At 38.0% G+C, this 21913-nt stretch overlaps 1 protein-coding gene across 1 annotated transcript in view; it reads right to left on the bottom strand.

Moving 5' to 3' along the window:
- Positions 1–21913, bottom strand: part of Stk31 (serine/threonine kinase 31) — an 80721-nt gene that overhangs the window by 37009 nt on the left and 21799 nt on the right. Inside the window, 7 exon segments of the mRNA XM_059257826.1 lie at positions 897–1013; positions 1500–1679; positions 6626–6748; positions 7472–7631; positions 13024–13139; positions 14698–14872; positions 17077–17435. Of these exon segments, the coding sequence (XP_059113809.1) occupies positions 897–1013; positions 1500–1679; positions 6626–6748; positions 7472–7631; positions 13024–13139; positions 14698–14872; positions 17077–17435 (1230 nt within the window).

Here is a 21913-nt window from a genome sequence, read left to right as displayed (position 1 = left end):
TAACAATGGATAGACTTCAAAATGAAACTGTCTTTGAAAACTGCTATATCCATTTCAAATTATTTCTCAAATCTTTTTCTAGACAAAATACTGGCATCAAAGATTCTCATACTATCCTAATTATACTATAAATTATTTCTCAAGCTGTCTGAAAGGATATCAGGGCAAGCAATATTCTAAAATAAAAGAACAAACTTTAACAACAACCTCAACACTGTAAGTTACTTTTAGAAACTGTCTCTCACCAACAACTTCTAAAATCAAGTCTCATAAAACCAACAAAATCTATTTAGTAATAACGAACTACAGTAAATCCTAACTTATTTTAATGCATTATCAATACAATTTCAAAAAAGAAAGAAAATGGAAAGCATTACCACTGAGACTCTGGAAAGCAGGCTGAAAAACCGGGTAAGTATCCCAGTATGCAAGGCTGAAATGTCTAGCTTACAACACCTATACTTACTGTCATGGCAATACAGACTGGGTAAAATAAGGGGGTCCTAGTGTATGTCTGTCCAGAATTTGTCCAGATTTTACTTCATTTTCACAATATTTAATGAGTATTTTCTTAAATGCACTAGGTATGTTGTACTCAGAAATCAGAAAAACAATCCATGTAAAGTAGTGAGAGGTCTCCTAGAATTAAACATTAGTCTTTCTTAGTGTGAAATGTCCTATTCAAATGAAAAAAGTATCCTGTGGAAGAATCAAGACACTGAATTTTAATGGATTGGACCTTGACAGTGTAACTGTTTCAAGCAGGCCTATAAAGAGGAAAGGGAAGGTCAGTCGTAATTCTATCTAACAAGAGAAATCATATTATTGGTTAACACAATCCAGCTAGCAAATGAAACTGCTGTCTCAAAGGAAACAACAGCACCATCATTACTCACAATGAGAGATATCTCCAGTTCTTTGCAAACACATGACTCAGTCTTCTCTAAAATTTCATCAATATTGTCAATCATGTCTTCTGAAGTTAGTGATTCACCCAAAGATAGATCAAAAACCTTATTTGCAAAAATAAAATCATAGTGCATCTCAATTAATTCACTTAGCATTCATTGTACCTATATACCTGAAGTAAAGCATGAAGCTATACCATGGATGAATAGAAAAAGTAAAATTTAAGAAAAGCATGAAGCTATAACATGGATGAATAGAAAAAGTAAAATTCAAGGAAAAGAACAAATATAAAACTTACATAACAAAGATAAAAAATACATAAGCATAGTATGCTTAAAGAAAACTGGTGGTTAAGACAAATGATCAATTCAAATAAAAAGAGAAAAACAGAAACCAAAAAATCAACATGATTTTTAATATAAAAAAAAACAGTTTAAGTCAAAAGTGATGAAAAATCCTGACTGCTCAGTCTTAACTCTGAGAGCTACAAGTAGAAAATGTCAGCTATTGAACAACAAAAAGACAGAATGAGAACAAGCATACATCCTCATTTCCTTCCACAAACAATCCTAATTGGGAGCTCGGCTTACCTTCTGACTGCTCTGGAACCACGCCACGAGATGCTGCAGAGAAGCCTCTGTCTCATTCCTAATACTGGCAAATTCTTCTCTTTTGCTACACTGCCAGTCATAAAACTTTCTAAGTATTTCTTCAGAGTCAGTTCCTTCTTTGGACTTTCCATATACTTCTTCTAAAGAAGTTGATAAGTCCTAAAGACAGAAATATTCATTTGCTGAAGTAACTGACCAAATGTTAGGATTTAAGCACTGTGCTAGGATTCAAGAATCAGAATATCATAATGTTGAATCCCTACTCTTAAAAACAGTATATATATATAACTAAAAAGCAGAGAGAAAATATCCAAATTAACAAAACCAGAAATAAAGGAGGGACATAACAACAGACACCAAGAAAATCCAGAGAATCAAAAGAACATACTTTAGAAATCTATACTTCACCAAACTGGAAAATGAAAAACAGATAATTTTCTCAATATGTACCACCTACCAAAGTTAAAATCAAGATCAGATAAGCAATTGAAACAGACCTATATCCCTAGGGAAATAGAACCAGTCATTAAAAGTCTCCTAACCAAAAAATTCCCAAGGCCAGATGATTTTAGCACAGAAGTCTACCAGACTTTCAAAGAGTTAATGCCAATATTCCTCAAATTATTCCACAAAATAGAAACAGAAGGAACATTGCCCAACCCATTTTTATGAGGCCACAGTTACCCTCATGCCTAAACCACATAAAGACACAACAAAGAAAGAGTTACAGAGCAATTTCCCTTATAAACATACATACAAAAATATTCAACAAAATCCTTGCAAACTGAATCAAAGAATACATAAAAAAGATACTTCACCATGATCATGTAAGGCTTCATCCCACAGATGCAGGAATAGTTCAACATATATAAATCAATAAAAGTAATCCACTATATAAACAAAATAGAAAGAAAAAATTACATGATCATTTCATTAGATGCAGAAAAGGCTTTTGACAAAATCCAACAACTTCATGATAAAAAGTTCTGGAGAGATTAGGGATGAAAGAGATATACCTCAACATAATAAAGGCAGTTTGCAGCAAGCCCATGACCAACATCAACTTAAATGGAAAGAAACTAAAGCAATTCCACTAAAATCAGCAACAAGACAAAGTCATCCACTCTCTCCATACTTATTCAATATAGCACTTTAAGTCTTAGCTAGAGCATTAAGACAACTGAAGAAGATCAAGGAGATACAGAAGAGAAAAGAGAACTCAAAATATCTTTATTTACAGATAATATGATAGTATATACAAGCCACCCTAAAAATTCCACCAGGAAACTCTTACAACTAATAAAAACTTTCAGCAAAGTGGCTGGGTACAAAATTAACTCACAAAAATCAGTAGCCTTCCTATATACAAATGACAAACAGACTGAAAAAGAAATCAGGAAACAACACCGTTTGCACAAGCCTCAGATAATTTAAAACATCTTGGGCTAACTCTATCCAAGCAAATGAAAGACTTTTATGATAAAAACTTTACAACACGGGAGAAAGAAACTGAAGAAGGTATCAGAAGATGGAAAGATCTCTCATGCTCATGAATTAGGAAGATCAGTATGGTAAAATGGCCATCCTACCATAAGCAATCTACAGATTCAATTCAGTCCCCATCAAAATTCCAAGACAATTCTTCACAGATATTAAAGGGACAGTTTTCAGCTTCATATGGAAACACACACACACACAAAAAAAAAACCAATCTGTATAATAAAAGAACTGCAGGAGGTAGCACTACCCTTGACCTCAAACTGTATGAGAGAGCTATAGTAGTAAAAAAAAAAAAAAAAAAAAAAAAAAAAAACACATGGTATTGGCACAAAAACAGACACGTTGATCAATAGAATAGAATTGAAGACAAGGACATAAGTATACACACCTGCAGACATCTGATTTTTGACAAAGAAGCCAAAAATACACACTGGAGGAAAGACAGTGTGCTGATCAAACCGCACAGCTGCATGTAGAAGAATGAAAATAGAACCATATTTATCACTCTCTATAAAATTCAACTTATGGACCAAGGACTTCCACATAAGATCAGACACCCTGAATCTGACAGGATAAAGTAGAGAATAGACTGGAGCTCATTGGTACAGGAAAAGGCTTTCTGAACAGGACCAATACTTCAGGAATAAAGGCCAAGAATTAATGAATAAAACTTCATGTAGCTTTTAAAAAAAACTGTACACTAAGGGACAGCTTCTTCTAACAAAGCTTTACCTAAAAAAATGGGAAAATATATTTACCAATTATAATCTGATAGAAACTTGTATCTAAAACATATAAAAAGTAACACTGAATATCAATAAAACAAATAACCCAATTAGAAATGGGATATAGAACTAAACAGTTCTCAGAAGATGAAATGGCTGAGAAATACTTAAACAAAAATGTTCAATGTCCTTAGACATAAGGGAAATACAAATTAAAACAACTTTAAAATTCCATCTTACCACAGTCAGAATAGCTAAAGTTAATAAAACAAATGACAGCAAATGCTGGTGAGGATGTGGGGAAAGAGGAACACTTCTCCACTGCTGATGGAAGAGCAAACTGGTATAAGCCACTATGGAAATAAGTGTGGAAGTTCCTCAAAAGGATGAAACAGATCTATTGTAAGATCCAAGTATACTACTCTTCGGCAAATACTCAAAAGACTCTGTTTCGCCGGGTGGTGGTGGCGCACACCTTTAATCCCAGCACTCGGGAGGCAGAGCCAGGCGGATCTCTGTGAGTTCGAGGCCAGCCTGGGCTACAGAGTGAGTTCCAGGAAAGGCACAAAGCTACACAGAGAAACCCTGTCTCAAAAAACCAAAAAAAGAAAAAAGAAAAATGAGCTGGAGAGATGGCTCAGTGGTTAAGAGCACTGGCTGCTCTTCAAAAGGTCCTGAGTTCAATTCCCAGCAACCACATGGTGGCTCACAAGCATCTGTAATGAGATCTGGTGCCCTCTTCTGGGCTGCAGGCATATATGCAGGCAGAATATTATATACATAATAAATAAATCTTTAAAAAAAATACTAAAAAAAAAAAAGAAAAAGAAAAAGAAAAATGAAGTCAGAGGAGGGAGTGGAAACTGTGGTCAGGATGTAAAAGCAAAAAAAGGGGGGGATTTTAATTATGGAATTTGCAGGTAAATTGATGAAGCTAGAATCAGTATCTTGAGTGGGGTAACCCAGACCCAGAGAGACAAATAGTGCATGTTTTATCTTATACTTGGATGTTAGCTTTTAAGCTTTAGATATTTCATTTAGAATATCCACAGAGATTGGGCAGACCATCAATGACAAGAGGGGAGAAGGGGATCTTCCAAGGAAGGAAATTTAGAATATAATGTTATAAAGGAATAAAGAGGAAACTAAATGGGAGGATTAAATAGGAGGGAGAAGGATGGCAGGATAAAGGACAGAATGTGGAGAGGGATAAAGGCCCTTTGAAAAGCTGTAAGTACTATTTTAGAAGCTTCCTAAAATATATGAAAGGAAATTTTTAATGGCATTACCATATAATGGGAAAGGCAATGCCCCAACTAGATATCATTATACCAAGTAAAACCCCTAATACCAGAATGTGTTACATCTTGCAGTCATTGGCCAAAGGTGTCCCACAGACCCCACAAGCACTATAGGCTATTGCTAATGTTATTGGTTGCCCTCCACAACATGATGGTAAGGCCCTATTGCTGAAGATACCACTTACTTATGACATCAAACATGGAGAAATCAAGATAGTGCCCAACTAGAAGCTTGACCACTACTAACTAGCATTCATGATACTGGAAGGTGTTATACATGCTACCAGAAAAGGAAAATAATCATTAATCTCACCCAACAATGAACCCTATAACAGCAACTTGCTGCAAGATACACTGGTGCAACAATGGCATGATTATGATGGGAATAATCAACTACTTTTTCGTTGTATTGAAGGCCTGCTCCATAAGTGGAACTCACAGCTGACACTGTTAATTAATGAAGCCAAGAACCAGAAACCAGAAAGAGCATGCATCCTGGGGAAAAAGCTAGTACATTCTACTAAATGAACATAACCATAAAGCAACTACTAATGACATATTTCTATCCCCATAGTTCATTGAATCATTCAACCCTCATTAGAGAAGCTTCTTCTTGCAGTAGATGATAATTAACACAGAGGCTCACAACTGGATAGTGTGCAGAGAGTGAGAGACCTTGGAACACTCAGCCCTAAATGGGATGTCTTATCAAACCCCTTACCTCAAGGCTCAATAATCTATTGAGAAGAAGAAAAAGATTTTAAGAGCCAGAGGTAGTAGGTTACTTCAAGAAAACAGCATTTTTCAGACACAACAGGGCTGGTATACAATAGGAAGTCACAGAGACTGTGGCAGCATGCACAAGACCTGCATAAATTCAAATTAGACAAAATCCCAGCAGAGGAAGAATGGGCACAAAATTCCACCTCTAACCAGTAAGTTACTTGCAACTGATACCTGCTGAGAGATAGAAAAGCAGTTCTCTCCAATGAAGTGATACTGGATATATCAACCACACTCCAGAGCAGGCCTCATGCTTAGGGACAGTTGACCAACACAAAACAATCTACATATATTCGCGTGTGCTTTTTTGGTTATGATCTGTGGAGTTCTATCTTTTTTTAATTAATTTCTTGTGCATTGTTGTTTTGCCTGTGTAAGGGTGTTGGGTGCCCTGGAACTGGAGCTGCAGACAGTTGTGAGCTGACATGTGGGTGCTGGGAATTGAACCTGCGTCCTCCAGAAGATAGACAGTGCTCTTAACTGCTGAGCCATCTCTCCAGCCCTGTCTTTTTTTTTTTTTTTTAAGAGAAAAAACATTAAATTGAGTAGGGAGGTGGGGATGGATCTGGGAGGACAGAGTGAGAAAGAATATGGATCAAAATGTATTGTGTGGGAAAAATTTAAATGATAATAAAACAAGTTAATTTAAATTTTAATGCCACTAAAAACTAGAAATCAGCGAAGGAAAAGTTTTTACAATTATCAGTACTATCTAAAATCTCAATGTTAATACTGATTTTACCTCTCAAAGAATAAACTTAATTTTAATGTATATTTAATATATTTTAATTCCAACCTGTAATGTTTTTAAGCGTTTATCAAGTGGTAATTCATCTACTTCCAGAATAAAAACATCTACAGCCACAAACAGCTTTTGTTGTACTTCATTTCTTTTGGCGATCAAAATACTACCTTCATTCTGAAGAAAGGAAAATAGAATGGTCACTATTAGACACCAGATATTTTCACACATTTACCTATATGGACAATAGTAATTTCTAAAGCTTACTACCACACTTCAAATACACCATTTAAGCTCAACAATCCTGCTAAGCTCATTTTCCCTATTATTTTTGCCTTGATGAACTTGTTCCTTTGAACTTCTGTCTTCATGCTCCTCCTTTCTTCACAGCCTCTCAACTGAGTCCAACTATAGTAACATAAATATACAGCTCAGACCAAAACACGAGGTCCAGGTTAGCAGGTTTAGAAGTTGCCCTAGTTAAAGCCTCATATGAGACCCTCAAAGCCAGTATTTCTGTTAACTCCTCCACAGGTTAGCTTCTAGTAGCCCTGAAGGACATACTCAGTTATAAGAATACTCATTAGGTGTTTTATAGTTCTTCCTAATGCAGATACAATTTACCATTCAGGAATATTTACCATAAACAATCTTGACTATTAACATGGTTGAAACATTTTATCAGATTTTCAGGGGAATAGAAAATTAGTTGAATATTAAATATGCACACCGAAGAGGAAAAGATTTTTGTTAACCATTTATCTAGTTGCCAATTACCTATCCTAACTTTCTCTTAAAGTATGACTAGAGTATCAGACCCACTGCTTTCTCAAAAAATTCAACAGATTAAAAAAAATAAAAATAAATAAACCAACACAGGAGAGAAAATTCTTAACCCACCTCATTGTGACAAGTTTGGATCTTCTCCTGAGCCACATTATATTCGGCCCAAATTTTTTCTAACTCATTCAAAGATCCTAGAGTAGTAAAGGAGCCTTCATCCAGCACTTGCATAGCATCTGAAAGGTCATTACCAAAACGAATACTGATGTTAATGTGCCTATTTAAAAACAGAAAAAGAAAATGGGGAAACATCAAGAAATTGCAAAGTTCATATGAGAAAAATTCATTTAAAACATCTAAAAGTTACTATTTACAGCACTGGCCTATGACTAGGTACTTTTTAAAACTTTATGGAAAATCATATGTAACTACAATACAAAGTTCTAATTAAAAATTGAGAGGAGAATTGGAGGGAAGGCTCAACGGTTAAAAGACTTGCTTTTGTGAAGGACATGGGTTCAGTTCCTACTGGCACCCATATGGCAGCTCATAAATATCTGTAATGCCAGTTCTAGGGGAATAGATGCCTTCTGACCTCCACAGGCATCAGACTTGCATGTGGTGCACATACATACATGCAGGCAAAACATCCATATGCATAATAAGTAAACCTTTTAAAATGCATGGAACAAATAATTTCATATGTATTTTGAGGTAAAATATTGCTGTCAGCCAGGTGTGGTGGTACATATCTTTAATCCCAGTACTCAAACAAAACAAAAACTACAAAAGATAATGCTGTATTGCCCAGCTTGGCCTCAGAATTTCTAGGTCCAAGCATCTTCCTGCCTCAGCCTCCAACAGAACTGTTGCTACTGACACATGCTACCATATCTAACAGAAAGAAACATTTTTTTTAAAACTTTGTATAGAAAGATGACTTTCAAAATCTGCAGAATTTAAAATGTCAAAAGGACCTTTAACTTCTAGTCTATAATGAGATTTATAAATACTTATCTAAAAATTTTAGACATAGCCTGTCTCATTTATCAGAGCCATGGGCAAAGTCCTTCTACCTAGTATACGCTGAGTTTTTTTAAAATCTATAAACAAAGCAATCAGAGAGGTTAGGTAATAAACAAAACTAACAGGTTTCATCTATATTTTTTTCTAGCTCCCAAATAGACTGCCACCATTCTATTAGCACATTTTTTCCTCAAGAATGAATTAAAGTATATTGCCATTTTGGCTCAAGTCTGGCTCAGAGCTTTGCCAATGTAGCCACTTGATTTTTAGTATTATATCAAAAGTTATTTAGGCTCTGGGAGTCCAAATTACCCAACTCTTAAAAGATTTACAGACCAACCAGGCAGTGGTGGCACATGCCTTTAATCCCAGCACTTGGGAGGCAGAGGCAGAGGCAGGCGGATCTCTGCGAGTTTGAGGCCAGCCTAGTCTACAGAGTGAGTTCCAGGAAAGGCACCAAAACTACACAGAGAAACCCTGTCTCGAAAAACAAAACAAAAAACAAACAAAAAAAAGCTTTACAGACCACATACTATGTGAGGATTTATACTAGAGAATATAAATTTCCACTGGGGGAAAGAAATCAACATGCAATATATGCATTCATGATGACATCAAAGTATAGGTGAAAATGAATCATTAGTTTAAAGTCCAGAACACAGCATGAAAAAAGAATTAGGTTGTTTTAACAACTATTTAATCCATGCATTAGAAAAGAGGGACAAATTATGCCTAATAACATAACCCCCATTAACACAAATACCTATATAATTCTAACAGACTTTGAGAACTACTGAGTAAACGCTGTGTAAGATTTGCTAATTAATTCCTTTTCTTCGCATTTTACAAATAAAATGTTTTAGAAAGAGTATAATAAAGAAATTCTTATTAATAAAACCTCCAATGCACTCCCCTGGGCTCCACACTAGGGCCCAAAGCCCTGGCAGACTTATGGGAGGCCAGGCTGGACCTAGGGACCCTAGGCAAGACACTACCCACCACCAACTAACTCCCTTTAAGCCTGCCCAACAACCCCAGATTGCATGCACTCACACACACACATGCGCACACACACACACACACTGGTTCCATATCCTGGCCTACAACTACAGGAAAAGATTTCTGCTTTATTAGAGGCCAGGCCGGATTTAGGGACCTCAAATTGCACTCTCTCCCCGGGCTCCATATCCTAGTTTACAACTTTGGAATAAGACTTCAGTTTTACCAGATGCCAGGCCAGATCTAGGGACCCCAGACTCCCAAAATCCCAGAAAAGACACCGTACTGGACCAGAAGACTCGCTAGTCACCAGAACTGTTGGCATTTAAACCAGAAGACCAGAGGAAAGAGAAACCAAGGAACAAAACACCCATCCAACAAAGACAAACACAGGAATCAACACCTATACCTGTAATCATCCCAAACCCAGATGCCTAAACGCCAGTATAAGAAACAATCAATAACAGAAAGGGCAACACAGCATCACCAAAGCCCAGCTATCCTATGACAGCAGGGGCTGAATCATAAGAAAATGACCTTAAAAATTACTATGAAGATGATATAGGTCCTTAAAGAGGAAATGAAAAAAAAATTCCTTAAAGAAACTGAGAAAAAGACAAACAAAAAATTGGAAGAACTCAATAAATCCCTAAAACAAAGTCAAAAAAGATAGAGAACTGAGAATCAATCTACCATAAGACCCAGCTATGTCATTCACAGTTGGGACTCTCGGGCATATACCCAAAGGATGCTCAATCATGCCACCAGGACACTTGCTCAACTATGTAATAGCCAGAACCTGGAAACAACCTAGATGTCCCTCAACTGAGGAATGGATAAAGAACATGTGGCACATTTACACAATGGAGTATTACTCAGCTGTTAAAAACAAAGACACGGGGGTGGGGGGACTGGAGAGATGGCTCAGCAGTTAAAGAGCATTGGCTGCTCTTCCAGAGGACCTGGGTTCAAATCCCAGCACCCATATGGCAGCTCACAACTGTCTGTAACTCCAAGATCTGACATCCTCACACAGACATGCATGCAGGCAAAACACCAATGCACATAAAATAATATAAATAAATTAATTTTAAAAAAAAAACAAGGACACCAGGATATTTGAAGGCAAATGGATGGAACTAGGAAAAAAATCATCCTGAGTGAAGTAACCCAGACTGAGAAAGACAAACATAGTATGTACTCACTTATAAATGGTTATAAGCTGTAAAATAAAGGATTCTACAATCCACAGACCCCAAGAGACTGGTTAACAAGGAGGGTTCATAGAGAGATACCCAGATCTCGGTGAGAAGGGGAAATTTTGTGCATGGACTGAGGGCAGGTAGGGATGGAAACATGAGCAATCAGGTTGGAGAGGTAGAGAGGGAGAATACTGAAAGAGACTACTGGAAAGGGAGGGACATTTCAGAGTCAGGTAAAAACCGGGCGCAAGGGAATCTCCCAGGTATCTACAAGGATGACCCCAGCTAAGACTCTTAACAATAGCTGACACATAGCCTAAACTGGCCATCTCCTGTGACCAGGCAAGACTTCATGTGGAGGGAGTGGGAAACCAACACAACCACACAACCTTTGACCTACGGTCTGTCTGGCCTATGGGATATGCTAGGGTAAGGATGGCCTAGAGATTGAGGGAGTGGCCAACCAATGAACAGTCTAGCCTAGAAGCCATGCCACGAGAGTAAGTCCACTCCTGACACTGCCTGGAACACCAGGACCCATAGGCTGGATGAGCCAAAGACCTAGGATAGAACCAAACAGGACTGGAGGGAAAAAAATGTCAATATAATGATGCCTAAACATATTCGGCTATACACATACATAGATTGGTGCCTAGCCCAACTGTCATCAGAGAAGCTTCATCCAGCAACTGATAGAAACAGATGCAGACCCACAGCCAAACATTAGTCAGAGCTCGAGGAATCCTGAAGAAGAGGGGGAGAAAGGATTGTAGGAACCAGAGGGGTCAAGGACACCACAAGAAAACTCAGAATCAACTAACCTGGGCTCATAGGGGTTCACAGAGACTGAACCATCAAACAGGGAGCCTGCTGGGACTGACCTATGCACTCTGCACACATTTGACAGTTGCGTAGCTTGGTCCTCTTGTGGGACTCCTAACAGTGGGAACAGGGCTGTCTTTCTTTTACTGGCTTTTGGGACCCTACTCCTCATACTGAGTCTCCTTGTCCAGCCTTAATACACGGGGAAGAGCTTAGTCTTACTGCAACTTGATACGCTGTGTTTTGTTGCTACTCATGGGAGACCTGCCCTTTCCTAAACTGAAACAGAGGGGTAGTGGATTGGGGGATGGGAACAGAGAGGGGTGGGGAAGAAGGACTGGGAAGAGAGGAGGGAGGGGAAACTGTGACCAGGATATAAAATAAATAAATTAAAAAAAAAAACCTTCAGTTTCAGTCAACTGGAACAAAACTTCAGATAGTACAGTTAAACATGCTGATTCCCCATCAAGCTGAAGTGGGTGGGAGGTTGTTTCTAATTTCACTCTCAAATACGAACTTAAGACACTATGGCTTTAAGTACGAATAGAAAATTGACCAAAAGATTCTGTAAAATTAATCCTAGGTTTGGAACTTTCTCTTTGAAGTCATCAAAAGCCAAAGACTAAACTAAGAGATTCAAACAAACACCATAACAGGCTCCTATGGCCTATCAGAAACTAGGCCTCAGTTTCAGTTTACTGGAACTGGATAGGCAGTTCTTGGAAAAACCACAACCCCATGGCAACCAATCAGCAAACACCCTTCTGCTAGCTAAAGACAGCTTCCCCGACCCTGCTCCTAGAAAGTCTCTAACCACTAGAGCCACCAACCAATCCTACAGCAACCCAAAAGCTTTTTGTTTAAACCCATCAATCAACCCCTAGACTAACCTCCCCTCCATGACATTCCCCTTGCTATGCTTAAAAGGAGCCTGTGTGCTTCTCCCAGGGCGCCACTCTGTATGAATGGTAGACCCTACATGCTGGAATTGTTCTGCTCTTTAAAAATAAACATTCGTGCTGATTGCATATGTGTCTGGTGGTCTCTGGAGTGATTCACGGACCCTAACATAAATCTCAAAAGCAAAAACAGTATACACACAATTTTAGCAAAGCACCAACTAATTAGCAATATTTACATTTTATTTATACACACACTCACACACACAAAATTGAAGAGGAGGATCTGAAGAGATCAGTTGGGAAAGTTCTTGCCACAAAAGCATGGCGACCCAACTTGGATCCCCAGAACCCACATTGAAAGGCTAGGCCTAGGGGTGTACCATGTAATCCCAGTGCTAAGGAGGTAGAGACTGGTGCATCCCTGGATCTAGGTGGCCAGACAGAACAGCCTACCTGGTGAGTACAGGATAGTGAGAAACTGTCTCAAAAAACAAGGAATGCACCTGAGGAATGATCTTGAAGTTGTGCTCTGGCCTATACACATGCACCCACGCCCATGTATGCATACAAATACCATATATATATCCACATATAAAACATTCTTTGAAGCTGAAATTTTTGCTCAGTAGTAAAGAATCTGCTTAGTATACACAAGATTCTGGGTTCAATAACCAGAACTACATTAAAAAAAAACACATATAATTTTTCTGTAAAGTACCTAATTTCTTTCAATAGTTCCACTTTAGCTGCCAGATTCTTCAGCCTGGTTCCTACACACGTTTTCAGAGTGTTTTCTAAGTGCTTAGTCAGATCCATGGTGGTAGTTTTCTCTTTCTGAAACATAAAAAGTAGACTTAAGATAGTGAGAACTAATTATGACACCATACTTCTAGCATTCAAATGAGTTTTGGTTAGACTCAAGCAAAACGTTAAGAGTTAAAATATATACATATATATATATATATATATATATATATATATATATGTTAGTATCAGAACTGAATTGAATTGTTGGACATCCAGCTAATACCAGGTCTAGAACCCTAGTTGAAAGGGATAAATTTTAAGGACTCCATGAAGCAATATGGGAAATGTGATATAAATGGCATTATACAATTACTGCTTATTTTACTATGAACTACATAGTATGATATAGTTTGGTTGGTTTTCATTTGGGGAGGGCTGGGATCTAACCCAGGACACCTGTGCCTAGAAGTAGTTTTTGAAGAAGTGGAGGAGGTGGAGGTGATAGTGGTGGTGGAGGTGGTGGTACTGGTGGTGGTAGTGACAGGGTCTCACTGTGTAACCCTGGCCAGCCTAGAAATCACTATGTAGACCAGGCTGACCTCAAACTCATAGAGATCCACCCATATCTGCCTCCTGGGAGCCGGGATTAAAAATGCATGCACCACCATACTCAACTCTAGTTTCTTTAACATTTTCTTCTATTAACTATATATATATATATATATATATATATATATATATATATATATATATATATATTCATTTTTGTAGCCTTGGCTGGCCTGGAGATTGCTATATAGACCAGGCTGGCATCAGACTCACTGACATCTGCCTACCTTAGCCTCTCCCAGTGCTAGAATGAAAGGTGTGAATGTACCACTATGCACAGAAATAGATACATTCTTAAGAATATAAAATACTACTAATGATGCTTGTTTTGAAACATTACATGATGTATAGATTTAACAAAGGACTAAAAAAAACCAAAGACTAAAAAAAGGTTATGAACAATATAGGGATTAATTATGAACTCTCTCTTTCTGCAATGTTTTAAGATTTTCCATAATTTACAAGCTTTTAGGGGCTATAGAGCTGGTTCTGTCAGTAAGTGCTTGCCAAACAAGCACGAGGACCTGAGTTAGGTCCACAGCTCCACATTAAAAAGCTAAGCACAGCAGTGGCACACATCTGTAATGCAGCAGTGGAGAGGCAGAAAAAAAGAAGGATCTTTGGGGCTTGCTGTCCAGGCAGTCCAGCCAAATTAGCATGCTCCAGGTTCAGTGAAAGACCTGCCTCAAAAACTAAAGTGGAAATGAGGAAAACATCTGACATCGACCTCTGGCCTCCACACACATGTTCAAACACAAGAAAATGCACCTGCACACAATGAACACGCACGCGCGCGCACACACACACACACACACACAAAATTAAAGAACTTAAGAGAAAATATAAATGAAAAATAATTATATTTCAAACAGCTAATGAAATATAAACATGGTTAGCTTGAAATATAAGAAAAAAATTCTCCTTACATAAATATCAAGAGAGACTGGATAGACACAGAGTGACAAAATAACAAGGAGGAGCAGTAAGAGCAGAGATTTCACGGTGTAACTTTCTTTACCACAAGCCACTGACATACCTGCAGCTCCTGGGCAGTCTGTTCAACTTTCAATTCTAACGCCTTATAATTTTCCAGAAGAACCTCTTTCTCTGTTTTAAGCTTTTCATTCTCTTCTATAAGTTTCTGGTCCTGTTTAATTTTTGCCAAGCTGACATTAGACCCTAAATTAAAGTCACCAGCAGCCAAACTTTCCCTATTAAAAACAAATTCATTAATTTTTAAAAATATGCTGAGGCTGTTGGAACCCACAAACTGAAATTACCATAGGCTTTTTATAATACATTTTATAATTAATTGTGGACACTAAAACTATTCCCTAGCTTAACATTAAAAATAATTTAAGCTGAGCATGTTAGCACAAGCCTGAAATCCCAGAATTTGGAAGGCCAAAGTAGCTGCATACAAAATCTGAGGCCACTTTCAGCTGCACAGACTACAAGAGCAGTCTGGGCTACACAGTCAGACTCTGTATCAAAACATGAAAACAGATTATTCTAATGCAAACTAGGTTGTTTTAACTGGGGTATACATCAAAAACAATGCCTCCACTCTCTTATATTCCAAATTCCTCTTACCACTATCAACTCCAAAGAACAACATGAACAATAAATAGTTCTGTGTCAGTTTTTTCTATTCCCTCCTCCCTTGCACCTTATTTGTTTAGTTCTTAAACCACCAGTAAAAATCCATCAAACTGCCATCATCATTGCTTGGATCACCATAGGTGAGAGAGAATACACTGGAGCTAGAGCAGTGATTCTCAACTTGTGGGTCACAATCCCTTGAGGATTCAACAACCCTTTCACAGGGGTCACCTAAGACATTATGATTCATAACAGTAGCAAAATTAGTTGTGAAGTAGCAACAAAAATAATTTTATGGTTGGGAGTCACCACAACAAAAGGAACTGTATTAAACGGTTATAGCATTAGAAGGGTAGAGAACTACTGACCTAGAGAGATGCTCAGTGGTTAAGAACACTGGCTGCTCTTGTAGAGGACCCTGGTTCAACTCCCTCCCAGCACCCACATGGCAGCTCACAACCTTCTGTAACTCCAGGTCCAGGATATCCAATGCTCTCTTCTAACCTCTGAGGGCACCAGACAATCATATGGTACAGAGACACACATGTAAGCAAAACACCAAACATAAAATAATGTTTTTAAATAATGTATTGGTATACATGAGTATCTAGTCTGGCTTTCTGCCTCGAGTAGATAACTGAAAATTATCTAAAAGGGTACCTCAAATTACATATACCTGAGGTGAGAGACATCTCATGTCCTCTGATCTTTTACTTATATGGAATACATGAATCGAAACAACATACCATACATCAGAAGTATAAACAATTATTTGATCAGTTAAGAATTTAAAATATAGGTTGAGGGTAGAGATCAATTAGTAAAGTATATGCCTTGCAAGCATCAGGCCTTGGGTTTTACTTCCAGCACCAAAAAAAAAAAAAAAAAGCCAAAAGAATATTTTTAAAGAAATGAACTCCTTACAGAGCAATTAAATCTTACCACAAGCTTTCACACAAAAAATTCCTGAAACATGTGAAAATTTTTCTTATAGCCAGAGGAAAATCTTTCAACCTTTTTTCCCTTAAGAGGATGGGGATTACATCCAGAGCCTCATGCATACTAGGTCTGTACTCCATTGAGCTAAACTCCAGCCCCAATTTCAAAACTTATTGTAAGTTCTGGGCTTTGTCTGAATAATTTCAATACTAGGGTATGTTTTTATTTTTTATAAAGACATTCAAAAGAATTGGAATGAAAAGTTGGCAAGGGAACTTTAATCAATTCATGAAAATTTTATTTTCAAGGTTTTTAAGGAAAATATCCCTGCTAAAAAAGAGAGACAGAATTATGTAAGATCGCAAAGTCATAGGTACTGTTAAGGATTCCAAAAGCCTAAGAACTGAGTTCTATAAAGGCTACTACCATAAATTTGAAATCAATTAAAGTTTTAAAACAGCAGTTGCATTGAATGCTTTTATGTCAACTTGACACAAGCTAGCATCATCAGAGAGAAAGGAGCCTCAGTTGAAGAAATGCCTCCATGAGATCCAGCTATAAGGCATTTTCTCAATTAGTAATCAATGGGGGAGGGCCCAGGGCCCAGCCTATTGTGGGTAATGGTCCTGGGTTCTATAAGAAAGCAGGCTGAGCAAGTCAGGCGAAGAAAGCCAGTAAGCAGCACCCCTCCATGGTCTCTGCATCAGACCTGCCTCCAGGTTCCTTCTGTTTTGAGATCCTGTCCTGACTTCCTTCCATAATGAACAGCAATATGGAAGTGTAAACCAAATAAACCTTTCCTCCCCAACTTGTTTTTTGATCATGGTGTTTCATTGCTGCTATAGAAACCCTGACTAAGACAACCCCGTCTTACTTTGGAAATGTCACGTGATTTCCTGCATTAGTCTCATTCTTCACATCAAGAGTCAACCTCCCGTTAAAATGCCCCTTTGGCCTGCTGAAAGTTGACTGGTTTGATCTGCGCCCCCACAAGGGGATAGGGTTCTTGAGGTTCCTGAGAGCAAGCTGACTGGAGTCTGGTTTCTTTGCCTCACAGACATCAATGCCAGGGGTCAGTCTGCACTTTTCTGCAAATCCTTTCTTTGCCACTTCTTCCCCTATATCGACAGTGCCATACTCAGCCTGAGCAATAACTGTTCCATCTTGATAGGTTGCTTTAACTCTCATTTTTATTTCTTTTTCAAAAATCAAGCTCCCCAAAAATTTTCTGCCCTAAGAAAGATAGGGGGAAAAAAACAAAATATAAACCATTCACATTAACATTTTCCTCTCTTACTTTGCTTCCACTCATATTTTTTCCTAAAATCTGTATACATATATATTATATATTGACTTATGAAAATATATCTCTGCATGTGCATGAATTATTTCAATGTTTGTGAAAACCTTTTCCAGAAGTAAAGTTACTATTCAACCATATTTATAAATGTTTTTTTCTTTTTAAAAATTTATTTTTATTTTATGTGCATTAGTGTTTTGCCTGCATGTATGTCTATGTGAGGGTGTTGGGTACCTTGGAACTGGAGTTACAGACAGTTCTGAGCTGCCATGTGGGTGCTGGGAATAGAACCCAGGTCCTCTTGGAGAGAGCAGTCACTGTTCTTAACCACTGAGCCATCTCTCCAGCCCCATATTTATAAATTTTTAATGAATATTAATTATTTAATTACTGAATTAATAATTGAAATAATGAATACTAAATATTTAATAATCCTAGAATAATTTTTAACCTAGCATATTGTTTCGACTGTCTTGACTCCAACTAAATGTAATGATGTTTGTTTTGTTTTGTTTTTGGTTTGGTTTATTGAGACAGGGTTTCTCTAAGTTGCCCTGGCTGTCCTCAAAGTCTGCCCTGTAGACCAGGCTGGCCTCTGACTACCAAGGCCTGGGATTAAAGGTGTGAGCCACCACCACAGCTGTAATGATGTTCAAAGGAGCTTTATTTTCAAAAAGGATTTCTGGTACCTATAAAAGGCACCATCAAGAAAACTTAAAATTATTTTAAAGGCAAAATCAGATACTTTGATTTTAAACTAAGACAAGAACAAAGACTAAAATAGAATCTCAAAGCACAAAACAGATGTTTACAATAACTCAGTGGGTTCAAGCCACATGGTGGAAGGAGAAAAATTCCAAGTTATCCTCTGACTTCCACATATGCTATGCTACATGCATGCCCACACATGTACATATACACACAATAAATGTAAAAGAATTTCAAAACACAAAATACCAGAATCTTTTTTAAAATCAACAATTTTAAATTATAGACTATGCAACACTAGTAATTGTTTATTCAAAACTTAAAACTTCCTTAAACAGAACTTTAAGGAGGCTATATCAGCACCATCATATGAGAGAAGCCACACGAGAAACTAGATACTTGCTAACTTTTAATTATTACCAACCCACCACACTGAGAAAAGATATAATAAAACATATTTGAGATTGCAAAGTATCTTAAGATTTCATTTTACTAGGAACTTTATTGCTGCTAAGAATTTTAATTCCTAAAACTACTTTGATACAATCTAAGTACTCTTTTCTTCTAGATTTCTTTAAATTCCTTTCCTGATTTTTCAGCCTACACTATAAATGAAATTACTAATTTTTCAGAATATATAAAGCATGAATTAAAAAGGTAAAATGCGTGATTACTGCTCATATTTGCCTGTTCATATCCTCCTTGAAACAGAGGCCATTAAAATAAGTGGAGCATCTCTCTTAAGAAAGGAAAGGTTTACTTTTAATTATAGTCTCAGTAAATAGGAAAAGCTATGACTAGTCAGGTGGGAGTACCATGGCAGAATGCTTGCCTAGCACCTAGGAAGCCCTGTGTTCAAACATCAACACCACTACCAAAGGAAGTGGGGGGAGGGGGAAGAAAGAAGAAAAAAAGAGAAGATTATGATAAATGCCAACCAAGTAAGAATTATGTCAATAACTATCATAAAAATGAGGATGCAAAAGCCAAACCAAAAACTAAAATATAAAAGCTAACCTTACTTTTTTAAAAAAAAAGTCAAGATCCAAAAAAAATTGTATGAAACTAGTACAGATAATTATTTTATTTCTCTAACTCTGTAACAGTATAGAGGACAGAAATAAAACCCACATAACAGACCCAAACTTTTCTTGTACATGGGCTCTTTTATCAGTCTAATGAACTATTTGTGGAATCCTGAGAAATTTTTCAATGTATAAAATACATAGTATTACAAAGGAAAATATTTCATTTGTGATTCAATTTATCAACAGACTAAGAACACTTAGGCCTAGAAGAATACAGCTAAAGGATCAGAAGTGATCCAAACTATATATGCTAAAAGATCGCCAATGCTGTTTTGCTAAATGGACATATCAAACTGCCTTCTAAATACTATGTTTGTATCCACAGATTTAGTGAGGTTCTCAACCTTGTTCAGATAAGCTGCTTTTTGCAGAGAAAGCTGAGTCTCAAAGCTGTCAAGGTGCATAACAGAAGGGCAGGCAAGTGTATACAAACAGAGGATGAGGAACACAAGCATCTCCTGGATTTGACATGCCCCTTGCACTCATCAACTCAACAGCTGTGATTACCTAATAAGACCTGCACAAGTTAACCCCAACAATCTTCCACTGTGAATGGGGAGGGGCAAAGGAGGCCCCACTCTAGCTGAGGAGCTTTTGGTAGTTGGTGGCTCCTGGAGGTGAAGGAGTCGTTTTTTTCTTCTAGGGTGTAAACTCTGGTTGTTGTTGTTGTTGTTGTTGTTGTTAAGGAAAGAAGAGGATGTATTGGGAAGAAGGGTTCCAATAGATAAAGGGGAAAGGAGGAGCAGGCAAAGTATATTAAAAGAAACATAGGCTTTATAAATTTTTCAAGCATAAAATTTAGAAATATAAGCTGGGTATAGTGGCAGGAAAACTGAATAATAATTTTACTTCCCATTTCTCCTTAAGGCAAAGGCTGCATAACCTGAGACAGTCTGAAGAAAATCAATCCCTAAAGGACTGACTTATCAAAGACATACAACACTCGGCTATCTCTGTCAGAATTCCCCATAAATATCAGGAACTAGAGGATCGTAGAGGAGGGATAGATGCTATTGAGGGAACTAGGAATGAGAAAAGCTGTGTCTGAACCCAGTTCACTGGGCCAAATAGAACTATGTCCACAGAGGAGTTCAAGAAAAGGCTCATCCTGCAGGGACTTCAAGACTGGAGCTTTAGTGACTCTGCTGAGTCCTTTGGTGGGGCAAGACCTTTGTAAAGTAGGAAAGGTTTTGGCACAGCTCAGTGACTTGGACCGACATGTGGACAGAATTCATAAAGTGACAGAGCCCCCTAGAGGAGACAGTTAAAGGGTAAAGGCAAGGAAGTGGTCTGGGGGTTCCTCGAAGACAAATACAACAAAATCTGTGTCAGGCTGGAGTTCCTAAGGAAAAAAGCTGATAGAAAGCCACATGGTGTGCTAAGAAGCTTCTGCCTGAGGAGCAGTTCATGGAAGACACCCATGATAGAACAATACAGGAGAAGATGATCAAGCCTGTCCCAGAGGTGGGTAGTTATCCCCCCAGACTGTGGAGGATACATTTCCCTCCAGCAAAAGGTTACACTAGGGATGGAGATGGTTTGCCCAGTCAGGAACTTCCCCAACAGCCAGGTATAGTGAACAGGGAGGCTAAAGGGATGTGCCAACCCAGGGCCACTCTGATCCAGGGAGCCAGCAGGTCAAACAGGACCACATTCACCTTTGGCCCTAAGTAGGTCTGAGCAGATAAAGTCAGGCCCACTGAATTTATCAGGTGTGGAGAAACGTAGGGAAGCTCCCAGAGAAAGCTCCAGGGTATGTAAAAAGGTAACAATTCAGAGAGAAGGAGTGAAGATTACAGAGAACTAATTAAATTAGCACCTCCTATACACGTGTACCAAACCCTGATTTGTGGATAAAACAGATGATACAAATGAATGAAGTCTTTTCATGCTGTAATAGAGCTTGCTTATGTTCAACTTTTGTATCTTCTTAGTTGTAAACTTCTGGATCACCTGACACTTTCTGAAAACGGATGCCAACAGACTTTCAGAGTGTTTCACCAAGGTTATCTTTGTAACCCCACTCACTATCTGTTATGTTACAGTAGTTCAGGATGTTGCCTTGTCCTGCTCATCTTCTGGAAAGGGTCTTGCTCTATAGATAACATAATGCTAACCTCTAAGTGTTTTTGCAGATTTGAAAAGCCACTGGAAAGACAACCAGGTAAAATGGTACTTCTACCTACCTCACAACACTACTGGGACTGGGTTAATTTAAAAAAAAAATCCAAAAGGTACCTACCCTACATGCATAAAAAAGGACACTCCAGAGACTCTAAGGTTATTAAATAAAAACCCCAGTGCCAGGAGTGTGCTACCTTCCTGTGAGTTGCTGGCTAGGGAAGCCCCTAAGACCCCACAAATCACACACACACACACACACACACACACACACACACACACACAAAACTACTGCTGTTGGTTGTACGCCAGGACTAGGTGGTAAGACTACTGCTAAAGATATTATATGTATATGCTTTGACTGTAGGACATGGAGAAATTAAGCCGGGACTATACTGGAAACTCCCACCCTGCTAGTGGACTTCTGTATTGTCAGAGCAGACCATGCCCACTGCTGGTAGAAAGCTGTCCCCAACATTCCTGCTTGGCCATAG

This window comes from Peromyscus eremicus, chromosome 3 (genome assembly GCF_949786415.1).
Source record: "Peromyscus eremicus chromosome 3, PerEre_H2_v1, whole genome shotgun sequence".
Classification (NCBI taxonomy): domain Eukaryota; kingdom Metazoa; phylum Chordata; class Mammalia; order Rodentia; family Cricetidae; genus Peromyscus; species Peromyscus eremicus.
This window is presented reverse-complemented; position numbering and strand designations above follow the sequence as displayed.